The following is a 14409-nucleotide window of genomic DNA, read 5'->3' on the forward strand; positions in this document are numbered from 1 at the left end:
AAAAGGTAACTTTAAGTGTTTTTCTATTTTTTTATTTAGGAACAATAAAAATGTCATAGTGATAAAAAAGCTGGAATATTTGTACCGCTATGCCGCTATATCTTTTCCTAATAATGAAAAAACCACAAAAATGGAGAAACATCCTAATCTTTTATCCTTTAGTATTAATTTCTCCTCGTGCTTTAGGTAATTCTTGCTCAAGAGTAAAATAAGAATATAAATGACAAGCTTCCAAAGTAGCTAAGGTAAACCAAATGCACAAAACAGCCAATGTTAAATAATACCCTACTTTTCTGTAGGAAAAGTGGAAATTATTTGACGTATTAGTTCAAACGCTTGGGTGCGGCTACTACACATGGCTCTATATTTTAATATCACATTTGTATTGTATATAGCTCATTGTATTTATTGTCAACTCCCCAACTGTGACAATGAATACTTAAATTTTATTCATATTTTCATTTTTAAAAAAATATGGTCCAAAATTAAGATGCAAAAGATACATCGTCTGTTTCAAAATAATAATAACAATAATACATCCTCGTCAAATTGAACTTAGTTTTATGGTAAATTGACATGTAATATACGTTCTTCTTAACTTAGATCAAAGTTTGGTTTAAAAAATAGAAAAAGTTGCACCGATTTTCATGTATTCTTTTCCCATCACAGAGTATGTATATATATTTTAAAAGAAAAATTTGTCATGTGACAACTTGTGATTGGATACATGATTAAGCTGCACAAAATGAGTACAATCTAAGATGCCACCAAAGTATTTTTCGAGTGCATCATAGGGTTACACTAATTTTTGTGCATCTCACTCAATTATTTAATCATGATTTGTCATGTGATAAATTAATACTTCTATTATTATTATTATTATTATTATTATTATTATTATTATTATTATTATTATTTATTATTATTATTATTATGTGATTTTGAATTTGATGCAAATGCACCTAAGAATTTATTACCGGTAAAAAATTAAAAAAAATTGCTAGGTAAAGTTCATTAATGAAAAAACACACATATTGTTAAAAAGGAATATTGAAAGCCTAACGACTAAAAGGAAAATAAATATGAAAGTTTAGGTCAAATAATGCCTTTTTTTTTTTTTTTTTTGTATAGTTGGTATGGGGAGATTCAAATGAGCTCTCGTAATTATTAGTATATTCGCATGTCAATTGAATTATGTTTACCGTGACAGACAAAATAAGAATTGATAGAACTGTACGGAAAAAATATTTTCGAAAAATTAGATACTTTTCTTTTGTAAAAAAAATACAAACTTCTTCAAACAATTTAATCACGTTTTTTAATAAAATAAAAATAGAAATATGGAGACTCAAAATGGGTTGTTTTTAAATATATGAAAATAAATTAACTTATTTATAAATATAGTAAAATGTTATTGTCTATCAAACAGTAATAGACAATGATAGTCATCTATTAGTAACTATCATTGTCTATCGCAATGAGATTTTTCTATATTTAAAAATATATTCAATAATTTTGTTATTTAAAACAATTGTCCAACTAAAAATATATTTTTAGTAATTAACTTACCGTTTTATACCTCATATGTTATAAGTTTTTTTTTTTAAAAAAAAAAAAAAAAAGTTTATAAAATTATTATTTTTTTATCCATCTTCGTAGTCGTTTTAGAAATAATAAAAATTAGTTCTCAAAAACTTAATTTTTTTCTCTAAAATTTGACTAAAAATTTAAATCCTTAACAAAAATGAAAATCATAACTAAAAAATAAATAAATAAATACAAATAAATTTCATAAATAGAACTCCAAAAATTAAGTCGTTTCTAAATGGGGCCTAAATTATAAATTTGATCATTGTATTTTGGACTTGATAGCAAGATCTATTTAGTTTATTTTAATTATAATTATTTAGGCTTCATCTGATAAGCATATAATTTTTTTTTTTTTGAATTTGTTGTTTAAAAATTAAGCTTATTAAACACCTAGTTACAATCCAAAAGTTTATACGTTTTGTTATCTATTTTCTATTAACGTTGTCAAAACCTTAGTCAAGCTTTAATTTTAAAATTTATGCTTATTTTCTCCAAACCTCTAAACTATGGTTCTCACAATTAGGGAAGACAAACTTGAATTCCTAGTCAAATTATAAAAACGAAAATAAATTTTTGAAAACCACGACCTCTTTTGGTAACCATTTTATTTTTTGTTTTTGGTTTTTTAAAATTAAGCCTATTTCCTCATATTTTCTTACAATGATTTGCATTTTTTTAAATACAAGAGTTGAATCCTTATTCCTTAGCCAAATTCCAAAAACATAAACAAATTTTTAAAAACTACTTTTTCTTTTAGTTTTAAATTTTGGCTTGATTTTTGAAAATATGGGTAAAAGGTGGATAAGAAAGCAAGAAATTTAGAGGTGGAAGAGGTGTTTATAGTCTTAATTTGAAAAAATTAAAAACCAAAAAAACAAATTGTTATCAAATGGGGCCGTACATTTTTTAGTTTTCAAAATTTTATTAGTTTTTATAAAATATTAATGAAAAGCTATGAAGCAGAGACACGGATACAGATACGATATATAGATACAATAGGATACGACGATATGCCAATTTCTAAAAAACTAGGATATTAATATGTTGAAGATACGTTTTTTTTCTTAAAACAATGTAGGATATAAATGAACTTAGCATAAAAGTTAATGACAATAGTACAAATACAACATATATACTGAAATACAATACAAAAAGTAACATCTAAGATGTTGAAGTCAAATAGTCAATAAAATACAATAGAAAAACGACTCATATTGATCAAAGAAGAAGAAAAAGAATGGAGGGAGAAATATGAAAATAAATGAATAACTTCTTCATTGAATTGTGGAAGATGTTCAAGTGGATTATATTTTAGTATACTTTGTAGAGACTCAAATGTGAAGATGAAAATTATATTTTTAGGGTTCGATTTTTATTATCTTTTTCCCTTTTAGTTTTAGACTCAAGTAATGAGTTTTTTAAATAGGCTACCTAGTTTTAAATTGAGAAATATTTAATGACTTGTTTATTTTTTTTTCTTTAAAAAAAAAGGTAAGTGTAAAAATAGATACGTCAAATCACATGTCATATACATATCTGTGAAGTACGTAAAAGTATCCGTATTTGATACGTGTCTCGGATTCTTTGTCTCACATGAAGTATCTATGCTTCATAGATGGAAAGTTAATAGTAAAACAAAGAAATTTATTGGTGAAATGAATGCAATGTTTATTACAAACTTATTTTCAAACACAAATAGTAAAAAACCAAATATTTAACATATATGGTCGTAGTTTTTATTTTTAGAATTTGTCCAAATGTTAAACATTTCTATTACAAAGATGAAAATCATAATTGAAAAATTAAAGCATAACAAACATAAATTTAAAAAAAAAAATAATAATAATAACAAAATCGTTATCCAACAAGACCATCTCACCATTTATATTTTTATATCATCGATACTTGTCATTAACAAGCTAATATATGATATTACATGTCCCAACTATCTTCATCTCTCCGAATTTGACACCAACTTAACAGGGTGATTTAGAAAAGATGTGATTTGCCCACAAATAAGTTGTCACATCGCTCTCCTAATAATATTAATGACAACAAAGACCTTAAATCATAATCCAAACTTCCAAAATTTCAAAGATTAAAACGATTCATAACTAAATCTATATTAAATCTAATCATATCCTCCGACCAATAACATTAAAATTCCGAAAATCCAGCCGATTTTGTGTAACAAAATTTTCATTAAGGGTGTCTTTTGTTTAATTTGTATTTACTTTTCAAAATAAGTCATTTGAAAATTGAACTATTTGACGATTACTAAAAATAAATTTTGAAATATTTTCAAGGTATATTTTAAATTATTTTTATCAAAAGAATTTAAATAAAGTTCAAAGATTAGCAAGTAGTAAGTTGTTATTGCATGTTGTGTGAGTATAGTTTAGGAGCGTAATTGATATATATTCATTTTCCAAAAGTTCGAAGTTTAAATTTTTCATACTACTCCTCGCACTATATATAAAAAATAGAATTGTTGGGTATTAAAGAAGAAGATAACTCCAACTAAGAGACATTTACTCACAACAAGAATAAGGTTGTTTTTAAAATGTCTATTTTAGTATATGTAATTTGGACTTTTGTTTTTTTAGTCTTTGAAGGGATATGAGCTCAAAATGAGAAGATATCGATATTCACTCACTTGTTTATAAAAATTTATCGTCTTAAACATTATGATTATGACATTTTGTTTTGATCTTGACGTGCTTTGGAGAACATAGAAATGTGATTTGCACTAAGAACACACCTACAATAGTCCCACTAGGAATACATTCACCATAGGATATTGACATCTTATGGTGCATGTGTTGCAGTCGTATGCTTATACTTCTGATATTACTCTATATTTGCAAAATTTAATACAAATTCTAAAATAATAATCTTTTAATAAAAGTTATGACTACAAAAATAAAAAAATCAAATGGTTATTAAACGGGATCTAAATTTTTAATTTTATGTGTCTACTAGATCTGTGAACCAATACTATTTTTACAAATAGTTTTGACAATACAAGTTTTTTGCAAATATTTTTTTCAAATAGTCCTATATACTTAAACCAAATATGAAATATATCATTTTTAATATACACTTAAAGTATAATACTGATATTAAAATTGTATATCACCATCCATTCAAAATGTATTTCAATAATAACATTAGCGATTAGTAATATATAATCATTAATCCAAATTTCATTTCAAGAATAAAACATTAAATTATATTTAATTAATTATATCAATACTCTTAGAGATCTAGTTGTTCAACTATATTAGTTGTGTATTAACAAACCATTCAAATGGTGTATTAATAGCTTAACAACATTTATTTAGAATGGTTATGACAAAAAAAAATAGACTTGTGTCATTATGTGTTGATGATAATGTGTACTAGAAACACAATACTTAGAAACAAATGAACAACGGATTCAAACTAAATCCACAATCAATAACAAATACATGAGTATTTTTTGACTAATAAATTAATGGAGTGATATGCCAAACATAAAGTATACACTAGATATATTATTGATATACTTGCTGATATAACAATGAAGGTAAAATTGAAACAATAAAAAACAAAAATCAAATTTCATATTTTTATCATTCTATTCTTCTTTTTGTTAAATTTGCAATTTTAAGAATGCTTCCCTTATAATTTTTGTAACTGCCAAAAAAAATTGAAATACTGTTATGGGATCGATAAATAAAGAACATAAAAGAACATAAAAGTAGAAAATCGACACACAAATTTACATGGTTCACTAATAGTGTATTAACTACTTCTACGAAATAGGAGGATGAAACAATTTCATTAGAGAGAATAATACATAATTACAGAATAAACAACGCACTTCTCTAAACTCTATGATCATAAACGTAGATAATATAAAGATGACAATTACGTAAAGAATTTAAATTTCGACGACGTTACAAAAAATATTTGTACTTAATCGTTCGAAACATCAAATAACATATTTAAGACATTTCAATAAATATCGAAATGATTACTTTTAAAAATGAGACGAATAAAACAAATCAATTGAAAGTATAGGGATATGAAAATAACGTTTAAAGGTAATAATAAATAGGAAGCAAGTTGCGTGGAGGTTTCTCAACCAATGGAACATTACACCTTCCCTTTGAATAAGTCTACGTGAGTGTTGTGGCCAACAGCAATCATAAATAAAGGCAGCTGCAGGAAGCACATACCCCACTCCCCACATTTTGAATTATTTTGGATATTCGCTTCACTAAATTTTTGAAGAAGAAGAAGAAGTAGTGGAAAATGGGGTTTGGGAATGTAAGAACCGAAGGGATTCTCAGATTTTGTGCCATTTTTTTGTTGGTTTTATCAGTTTGCTTGCTGGGTTTTGATAAGCAAACTACTCAAATCTTTCATATTGACAAGAAAGCCTCTTTTAGAAGTTTGCGTGCTCTCGTGTAAGCTCTTTCTCTCGTTCTTACTCTCCTTTCATTGATTCTTTCTCTTCATTTGTTGAGTTTTCATGCTTTTGTTTTGATGATTCTGAAAAGTAAAAATTCGAACCTTTGACTTTTAATAAAAGCAAGGGAAGTAGAAAGATGAGATATTGCGGGTAGTTTTTTACCGTGTTGGATATATGAAAAATCTCATGGGTTTGATGTTTATCTAATATGGTATCATATAGTATCATATAACATGAAGTCCTAAGAGCCATTTAATCTAAAAAGATAAGGATTCAATCCCGGAATGATGATTTCAAAGAGACTATCTTGAGAGGGAGAAAAAAAAATTGCAATCAATGGGCATTTTGGCCCAAAAAAAAAACCCAACTTTGAGAGAACAAGTTGAAGATGTTACATCGAAAAAAATAGAAACACTTGTTCTAATATAATTCATTTCGTGTTTATCTAATAGGAGTATATCTGAAATTGGTATACCATACAAATTTTTTAATCCACATATCAGAAATACAATGGTTATTAGAGGGCATCCAGATTTTAATTGAATCATCAAACAATTATTTCAAAGCAACAACCCACCATGTCATATCTTCTTCAAATATATATTTTTTAGTTTGGTTTAGAATTTAGATAGAAATAAAAAAAAAAATTAGTTAAAAAATTATTGTGATATTAAACTTTTAATTTTAATTTTCTTCTAAATTTAGAGGTAAAATCTGACCAATCTCTAAAAGAAAAATACTCTACATCATTGACTCTGTTAATTATTTTGTTCTAATTGATAAAGTATTAGTATATTCCCTAAATTCAGATCAATAATTGTTATTATTTAGTACATGAGTTGAACATTATGTTTTATATTTAGTTAAGAGCAAATTACATTAATTCTAATTCCAACACATTCTTATAATCCAATTGAGCTGCAATTAATTATCTTACCAATTCTAAACACCAAATTTAATGGTGTTTGTTGTTTGGCTTTCTACTTTTAAATTTTTATTTATAAATACAATGTTTTTTATTATATTTTTTTTCTTATTTTGGTGACAGAATAATTATATATGTGGATTCAATGGTAGCTGGCTACAATATTCTTCAAATCTGCAAATGTTGGATTTTTGCTCAGCCAAAAGGAATCTCCAAATTAGGGGGTCACTTTGATATATACTTATTTTGGCTTTCTTTCTTTCTTGATCAAGTATGTCTTCATTTCTCTTTACTACACTTCTAACTTTAATGAGTTAAGTACTCCAATTTTAAAAAAGAAAAAAAAAATCTTTAATGAGTTAAAAGATATTTCACTTATTCAGTTTGGATTGACTTTTTTAGTGCTTAAAAAAAAATTTGTTCACTCAAAAACAATTTTTTAACACGTAAAAGATCAATCCAAACAAGTATGTCCTAAGTTGGATAATTTGTGTTAAAATTATGTCTATGAATTGTAATTTTTCAAAAAAAAAAAAAATTAAAATTTCGTTTGGTAACCATTTGATTTTTAGTTTTTTGTTTGAAAATTTAACCTATAGACATTAATTTCACCTCTAAATTTCTTCATTTGTTATCTTTTTTTTCTTTTTTTTAATCAATGGTTTAAAACCCCAAGCAAAAATTTGAAACTAAAAAAAGTATGCTTATAAAAACTTGTTTTTACTTTTGGAATTTGTCTAAGAATCTAACCATTGTACTTAAAAAAAATATGCAAATCATTGTAATTAAATATGGGAGAAAATAAGTTTAATTTTTTTTTTTTAAAAAAAAAAACGCATGCTTTGTTTGGTAACCATTTGGTTTTTTTGTTTTTGTTTTTTGAAATTTATGCCTATTTCATTTACATTTCTTACAATAATTTGCATCTTTTTTAAGGTTTTTTCATTTCTCAAAATTTAGTTTGATTTGCCAACAAGAGCGTAGCTCAATTGACATTGTACTTGTACTATCGATTTTAAGGTCTGAAGTTTGATTCTTCCATCCTACACTTTAATTACAATATCTTTGCAAAAGAAATAAATTTATCAAATGGAGTTCTAAGATGTCTAAACTAATAAAATTCAAAAGATCAAGGAGCTAATAAATTGATTTTTAGTTTTTGAGTTTATTTGATCTTTTAATTTCTAACGTCCTTTTTTATCATCATACTTTCCATTTTTTTTTCATGGTAGTTTCTTCTGTATTTTCAAAATGTCTATATTTTTATGTTCGTACTTTAAAAGAAATCATTTTAACCCCTTCATTTTTATTATCATCTCATTTCCTTTTATCATAATTTTAACATGATACTTCATTCAATAAATTTCTTCAAATGTACCCATTAGAAATATATATTAAAGAGTTTCAGCTTCTATAAAATTTGTTGAATTTTACAAAAATAGACAAAATTTGTCACTTTCTAAAATATATATGGACATAAACAAACATTATTTTAATTCTACACAAAATAAAATAAACAAAAGTGGAAAGTACATGAAATAAAGTAAGCTTTTTGAAAGTATAATAATCAAAGTAAAATTAAAGAAAAAAGTACACATAGTAAAATAATATTTAAATCTTTTATTTTACATATAAAATTAAAAAAACAAAAAAATGAAATTATAATAGCTCTAGTTTCCCTCATCAGGAGGGAGTAAATTAATGGACCTTCCCAACCTGTGTGATAATGAAGGAAAAGGACACTGACAAGTGCACTATCCAAAGAAACCATGTGATGTAATTGCTAGACATTAGGAAACTTCTAGGTTAGGTTTTGACAATTTATGAAGATAAGCTTGTGGCAATCACATGTTTTAGTCTTTTCTTTTTTTAGTCCCATTTATTTCAATATATTATTTAAATGTTAATAGATGTTAAAATTAGTTCATAGTAAATTTACTAGAGCATGGTATTTAGTTACTTGGTAAGAATTTAGATGAGAAATTAAATTTTCATATAAGAAATTTTTATGTAAATGACTTAGAGAAATTTCAATACATTTTTTTCTTCTCATCTAAACTTTAATTTAGTAGATATAGAATTTGAGAGAATATAGAATTAAATAAATTTAAGTTGTTGTTATTTACTTTTTACTGATGTTTTCCAAAATCAAGTCAAGTATTGAAAATGAAAAAAATGTAATTTTCAAAAACTTGTTTTTGTTGGTAGAATTTGGCTTGAAGTTCAACTGTTTCTTTAGAAAAGGTAAAATATCAAATATTTGAAAAATTAAGAGAAACAAGCATCCATATTTCAAAAACAAAAAAACTAAATCCCAAGACCCTGTTTGGTAACTATTTAATATTTTTTTTTTTGAAAATTAAGTCTATCTCTTCCACATGTTTTTACAATGATTTGCATCTTTTTAAAGTGCAATGGTTGGATTTTTTATCAAATTTTAAAAACAAAAATAAATTTTTATAAGCTACTTTTTTTTTGTTTTTTAGATTTCAAATTTTGACTTAGTTTTATAAACCATAGGTAAAAAAAAGAAAACAAAAGAAAAAATTTGGAGATAAAAGTAGTGCCTTTAGACATAATTTTCAAAAATAAAAAACTAAAAACTAAAACGTTACTGACCCGAGCCTAAATTTTTTAATACAACTAACCAAAAAGTTATTAATTTTTTAACTACTTGAACTTCCAAAAAAAAAAAGGGTCAGTATGATAGGATTATTGTGTCTTAAATAATAATCATACTTATTTGCTCACTTATTAACACACTTTTCTCTATTAGTTTATTTTAGTTGATAAAACACTTACATCATTATCTCAAAGGACAGTAATTTGGTCACCAGCCAAAAAAAATTATCATAACTTTAATTAAGACATACACCCATCATATAGATAAAAGTCAAAAGTTTAAATCCCCATTCGTTTATGTTTTTTCAAACTCAAAAAGAAAAAAAAAATCGTCATGGATCTCAAAAGGGTCCCAAAATGTGTTAAATGTGTACCAACTTCCAAGTAGGAGGAACAACTAGGAAAATTAAATTCTTCATTGGCATTGAAGTATAGTTTGAACCACCATTGACACAGGCAGCTGTATACCTCACATTTGCGGCGAACACGGCGGGGATGGAGGCGTCGTTTCTGGCGGTGACCGGAGCACGGGACTTCCAATGGATGAAGCTCTGCAATAGATTCCATAGATTTTGCTACCAAGTTGGAGGAGCTTTTCTTTGTGGCTATGCAGCTTTCTCTACATTGCTCGTCATTTCATTCATCTCTGCTTTCAGTCTGTTTAGGCATTATTCACCAAACCATTTCCTTAGACTCAAATCATCCAACAAGTGAAGTATTGTTCCCCAAGTTTACCTTTTTGTTGTTGGATATTTTGACTCCTACCTTTTGGCCTTTTCACCTCTATCAATTGTGTGTATTTGGATTGGCAATGATCAAGTATATATATTTTAGAACATGTGTTTGGTATAATCATTTCGTTTTCTGTTTTTCAAATTTAATTTAATTTCTTTTCGGTTGTTAAAGAAACACTTCTATTACTGATCAAATTCTAAAATTTAAATAAAAATAAGTACTATTTGAAAATGATTTTTTTTTTCAAAGCTTAGTTTGGTTTTTGAAAACATGAAGAGATAATCGATAAAAAAAAACTATAGGAACTTATAAATGGATGTAGTATTTAACACTTAATTTTCAAAAATCAAGACTTCATTTGGTAATAATTTAGTTTTTAGTTTTTTAAAATTAAGTTTATAAAACATCACTTTCACCTCTAAATTTAATTTCTTTTTGTTACCTATTTTCTACCAATATTTTCTCCTCTAAATTTCTTGCTTTTGGTATTTAAAAGCTTGTTTTTGTTTTTGAAATTTGACTAAGAATTCAACTCTTTTACTAAAGAAATGTGAAAATCATTGTTTGAAAATAGAAATAAATTGGCTTAATTTTCAAAAATAAAAAAATATATTAATAAGATCTCGTTTGATAATGTTTTTGTTTCATGTTTCTTGTTTTCTGTTTTTAAAAAAACTAGAAACAAGAATATGTTTGATAACTATTTCTTGGATTTATTTTCCTTACATTTTCCCTTATTTTATAGTTTAAATATAATTTAATTATATAAAATAACAAATATATATAACAAGCATCAAAATGTTTAAAAAATATTATTATAAAAAATTTACATGATAAAAGTTACAAATAAGCCCCTAACAACAATAATAAGATTGTTTCGACCATTTAAATGTTGCTCATATTTGATCTATAATATTATTTTTCACCCGAGTCATTTGTTTTAAGTGATACCGTCTCAAATCTAACTCAGTTACATTATTATTTAAATGTTGTGATTGTAAAATATTAAAGTTAAGCTAGCTAAATTAATATTTTAGTAAACGAAATCTATATATTGTGATACCCTCATTTGTTTCAAATATATTAAAAATAAAAATTACTTTTAAAGAAATCATAATTAAAACAATGTATAAATATGCCTATTAAAAAAATTAATTTTCATATTTCAAAAAATAATTAAATATACATGTTGAAAATTTTAAATTTTGAAATTAAAATAATATATGAATCTAAATATTGAATTACCTAAGATTTGATCTCATGATCAATCAAATAAGCACAACTCACCCTCAATACAATATATATACGTTCGACCAAGAAATTAGATGTTCAAATCTTTCTCGCTTAACATTAAAACTTCAACAAACCTTAAGAGTCATTTAATTTAAGGTTTTATAGATGCCTGAAAAATAAAAGATACATTGAAATAGGATGTTGGAAATAAGATGTCTAAAAATCAAAGATAACTGTGTTTCGTTGTGTACGGAAAATGCTATCAGCATTTGATAAACAAAAAATATATTTACATTTAATTTATGAAATTAAACACGAAAATCTTATATAACTTTAATAGATCAATTAATTAAACAATAAATGTCGGTCAACATATCGATAAAAATGAATTAATAAAGAATCAATGATAATTTTAATTATAAATATTTGAAAATCGAGTAATTTAATAAATATCATATTAATTATAATCAAATATATAATCATTTTTAATTAGATAAGATCAACATTAGTGATTTTAGTTTTAATTCAATAATAAAAGAAAACAATTTTAGTAAAAATATATTATATAAAAAAGTAAAAAAAAAAAAAAAACACGTGATAAAAATATGATAGGGTAATAAAGAAAACTAATATTTTATATATATGTATGGTATATTAATAATGGATGAAATAAATAAAAATTAATCACAATAAATAATTAACCAATTATAAATAATGAATAATGATCATACATTCATAATAAGGATAAAATTAAAATTAATATCAATAAATAATTATTTTATTATAAAAACAATAAGTAATCAATTATTATTATTCAAAATTAATTTTTTTACTAACAAAATTTAAACAATCCTAGTTTATTAATTAAATATATTTGGTATATTGTTAACCAATTAATTAATAATTTATATACATAAATAATCACCTTCATTTAATAGACTTTTATTGTAAAAATAAATTAAGTAACTATTTTAATAGATTATTATTTGTTTATTAAAACAAAAAAATATATTTGATTAAATTAATATTAATTAACTATATTCAAAGTGAAATTATATAAAAAATAGAAGAAGATGAAAAAAGAGAAATATTACCGTTTTAGAAGGAAAAAGAAAACCTTTGTCTATGGAAATATGGAAAAATATGATGCATGCTAAAAAATTGTTTATTTTTAAATAAAGTATTGAAAACTGTGAAACAAACATAAATTTTTGATATCTATATCAATTAATATCTAGAAATCCCTCCAACTAAAGGACACTTAAGGGATAAATCTCATATCTATAGGCCTAGACCTATATTTAGATTGACAATGAGATATATGGTCCTAAGAAAAACAAAAAAAAGTAAGAGTCCGTACATTGACAGTTGGGCAAAGTCGTATGAACTTAAAATAATAACCCACATAAATATTTGCATATTTAATATGAGTTGGGCCATCTTTGCACGTGCTTATTAATAACTGCCTAATTTTTGGTTTTTTCTTTCCAGTCTCATTAAAGATACAATATAATAGGGCATTTTTAAAAACTTTAAATTTCAACCAATTTTGTAAAAAGCATAGTTCAATTGACATAATATTTATACTATCAATCTTCTGTTTGAGGTTCGATTCTCTCATCTCATACTTTAATTATAATACATCTACATTTTCAAAAAAAAAAAAATTAAAAAAAATTGAACGAATTTCGCCCTCATAAATTGAAATTTCTTTAAATTTTTAAGTTTGAAATTGTCTTGTATTAAAAGTGCAGTAAAATTCTAAAAATAAAATCAATTTTTTGAAAAAAAAATACTTTTTTTATTTTCAAAATATGATTTACTTTTTAAAATCATAATTTAAATTTTTTAAATAGAAATGGTGTTTATAAATTTGATTTCAAAAAAAATAAAAATAAAAATACTAAATGGTCATTAAATTGGATCTCAGTTTTTGGAAATTGTAGTTTTTTTCCTCACATTTTTGTTATAATGATTTTAATCTTTGTTGTTTTGTTAGCCAAAATTTAAAAAACCAAATAAGTATTTTAAAGCGCCTTTTTAGTTATTTTTTTTAATGGGATTTGATTAAAAATTCAAACAACCATTTAACAAAGTAAAGAGAAATACTTATTAAAGCAATAATGAATTAAGGAAGCATAAATTTTAAAACAAAAACTAAGTTGGATAAATATATTTCTTTACTCATCATAGCTTATTCCTCTAAGGTCCAAATTGAACTCTAAAAAAAAAGTGGTATCGTTTTTATTTGAGAAAAAATATCCATTTATATGCTAAATATTGGAGGTTTTTTTAAAAAAAAAAAAAAAGAAAGAAAGAAATGTCGTTAATATGTAATACTTCTTTAAAATGTAAGAATTAATATAAATTAAATTTGAGTGCCTTATCATTTGTTTATGTTTTTTTAAAAAATACATAATAGCCTTTTAGTGAAATTTTCATGGAATAATTATTTTATTTAGGTGATTTGAGCTGTTATTAAATGAAATCTAGTGAAAATAGTTATAAATTACTATAAAAAAAAAAAAAAAAAAAGACATGTATGAAAATTTAACATTTAATTTGATAGAATAATTAGTTAGACATTTTAACGAATACAACCAAAATAGTTAGGTTGATTTACTTCCCTTTCATTTTTTATTTTTATTAATGAATATTTTTCATTGTACACCTAATGAAACAGCAAATCAATAATTTTTACTTTACATCACCTCCGGAGAATTTTTCTTTTAAATAATAAACAAATCATTATAGGAAAAAAAGTGGTTTCTTCATTTAACATAAAACTACCATATATTAATGAGACATATTCTTTTCCAAAAAAAAAAAAAAAAAAAAAATCACT

The 14409-nt window shown here is 24.3% G+C and overlaps 1 protein-coding gene across 1 annotated transcript; it reads left to right on the forward strand.

The window, feature by feature from the left end:
- Positions 1-5799: 5799 nt before the first annotated feature.
- On the forward strand, positions 5800-10448 carry LOC120079497 (CASP-like protein 2C1). Its single transcript, XM_039033702.1, has 3 exons — positions 5800-6044; positions 7098-7245; positions 10053-10448. Exons 1-3 carry the CDS (start codon positions 5890-5892, stop codon positions 10308-10310), a joined length of 561 nt encoding a protein of 186 aa, XP_038889630.1. The 5' UTR covers positions 5800-5889; the 3' UTR covers positions 10311-10448.
- The last annotated feature ends 3961 nt before the right edge of the window (positions 10449-14409 follow it).

Source organism: Benincasa hispida, chromosome 6, assembly GCF_009727055.1.
Source record: "Benincasa hispida cultivar B227 chromosome 6, ASM972705v1, whole genome shotgun sequence".
NCBI classification, from domain to species: domain Eukaryota; kingdom Viridiplantae; phylum Streptophyta; class Magnoliopsida; order Cucurbitales; family Cucurbitaceae; genus Benincasa; species Benincasa hispida.

Coding starts and splice junctions, on each gene's coding strand:
- LOC120079497 (XM_039033702.1), top strand. CDS start 5,890: ATGGGGTTTGGGAATGTAAGAACCGAAGGGATTCTCAGATTTTGTGCC. Junction 6,045..7,097: donor AGAAGTTTGCGTGCTCTCGT/GTAAGCTCTTTC, acceptor TTTTGGTGACAG/AATAATTATATATGTGGATT. Junction 7,246..10,052: donor TTTCTTTCTTTCTTGATCAA/GTATGTCTTCAT, acceptor CCATTGACACAG/GCAGCTGTATACCTCACATT.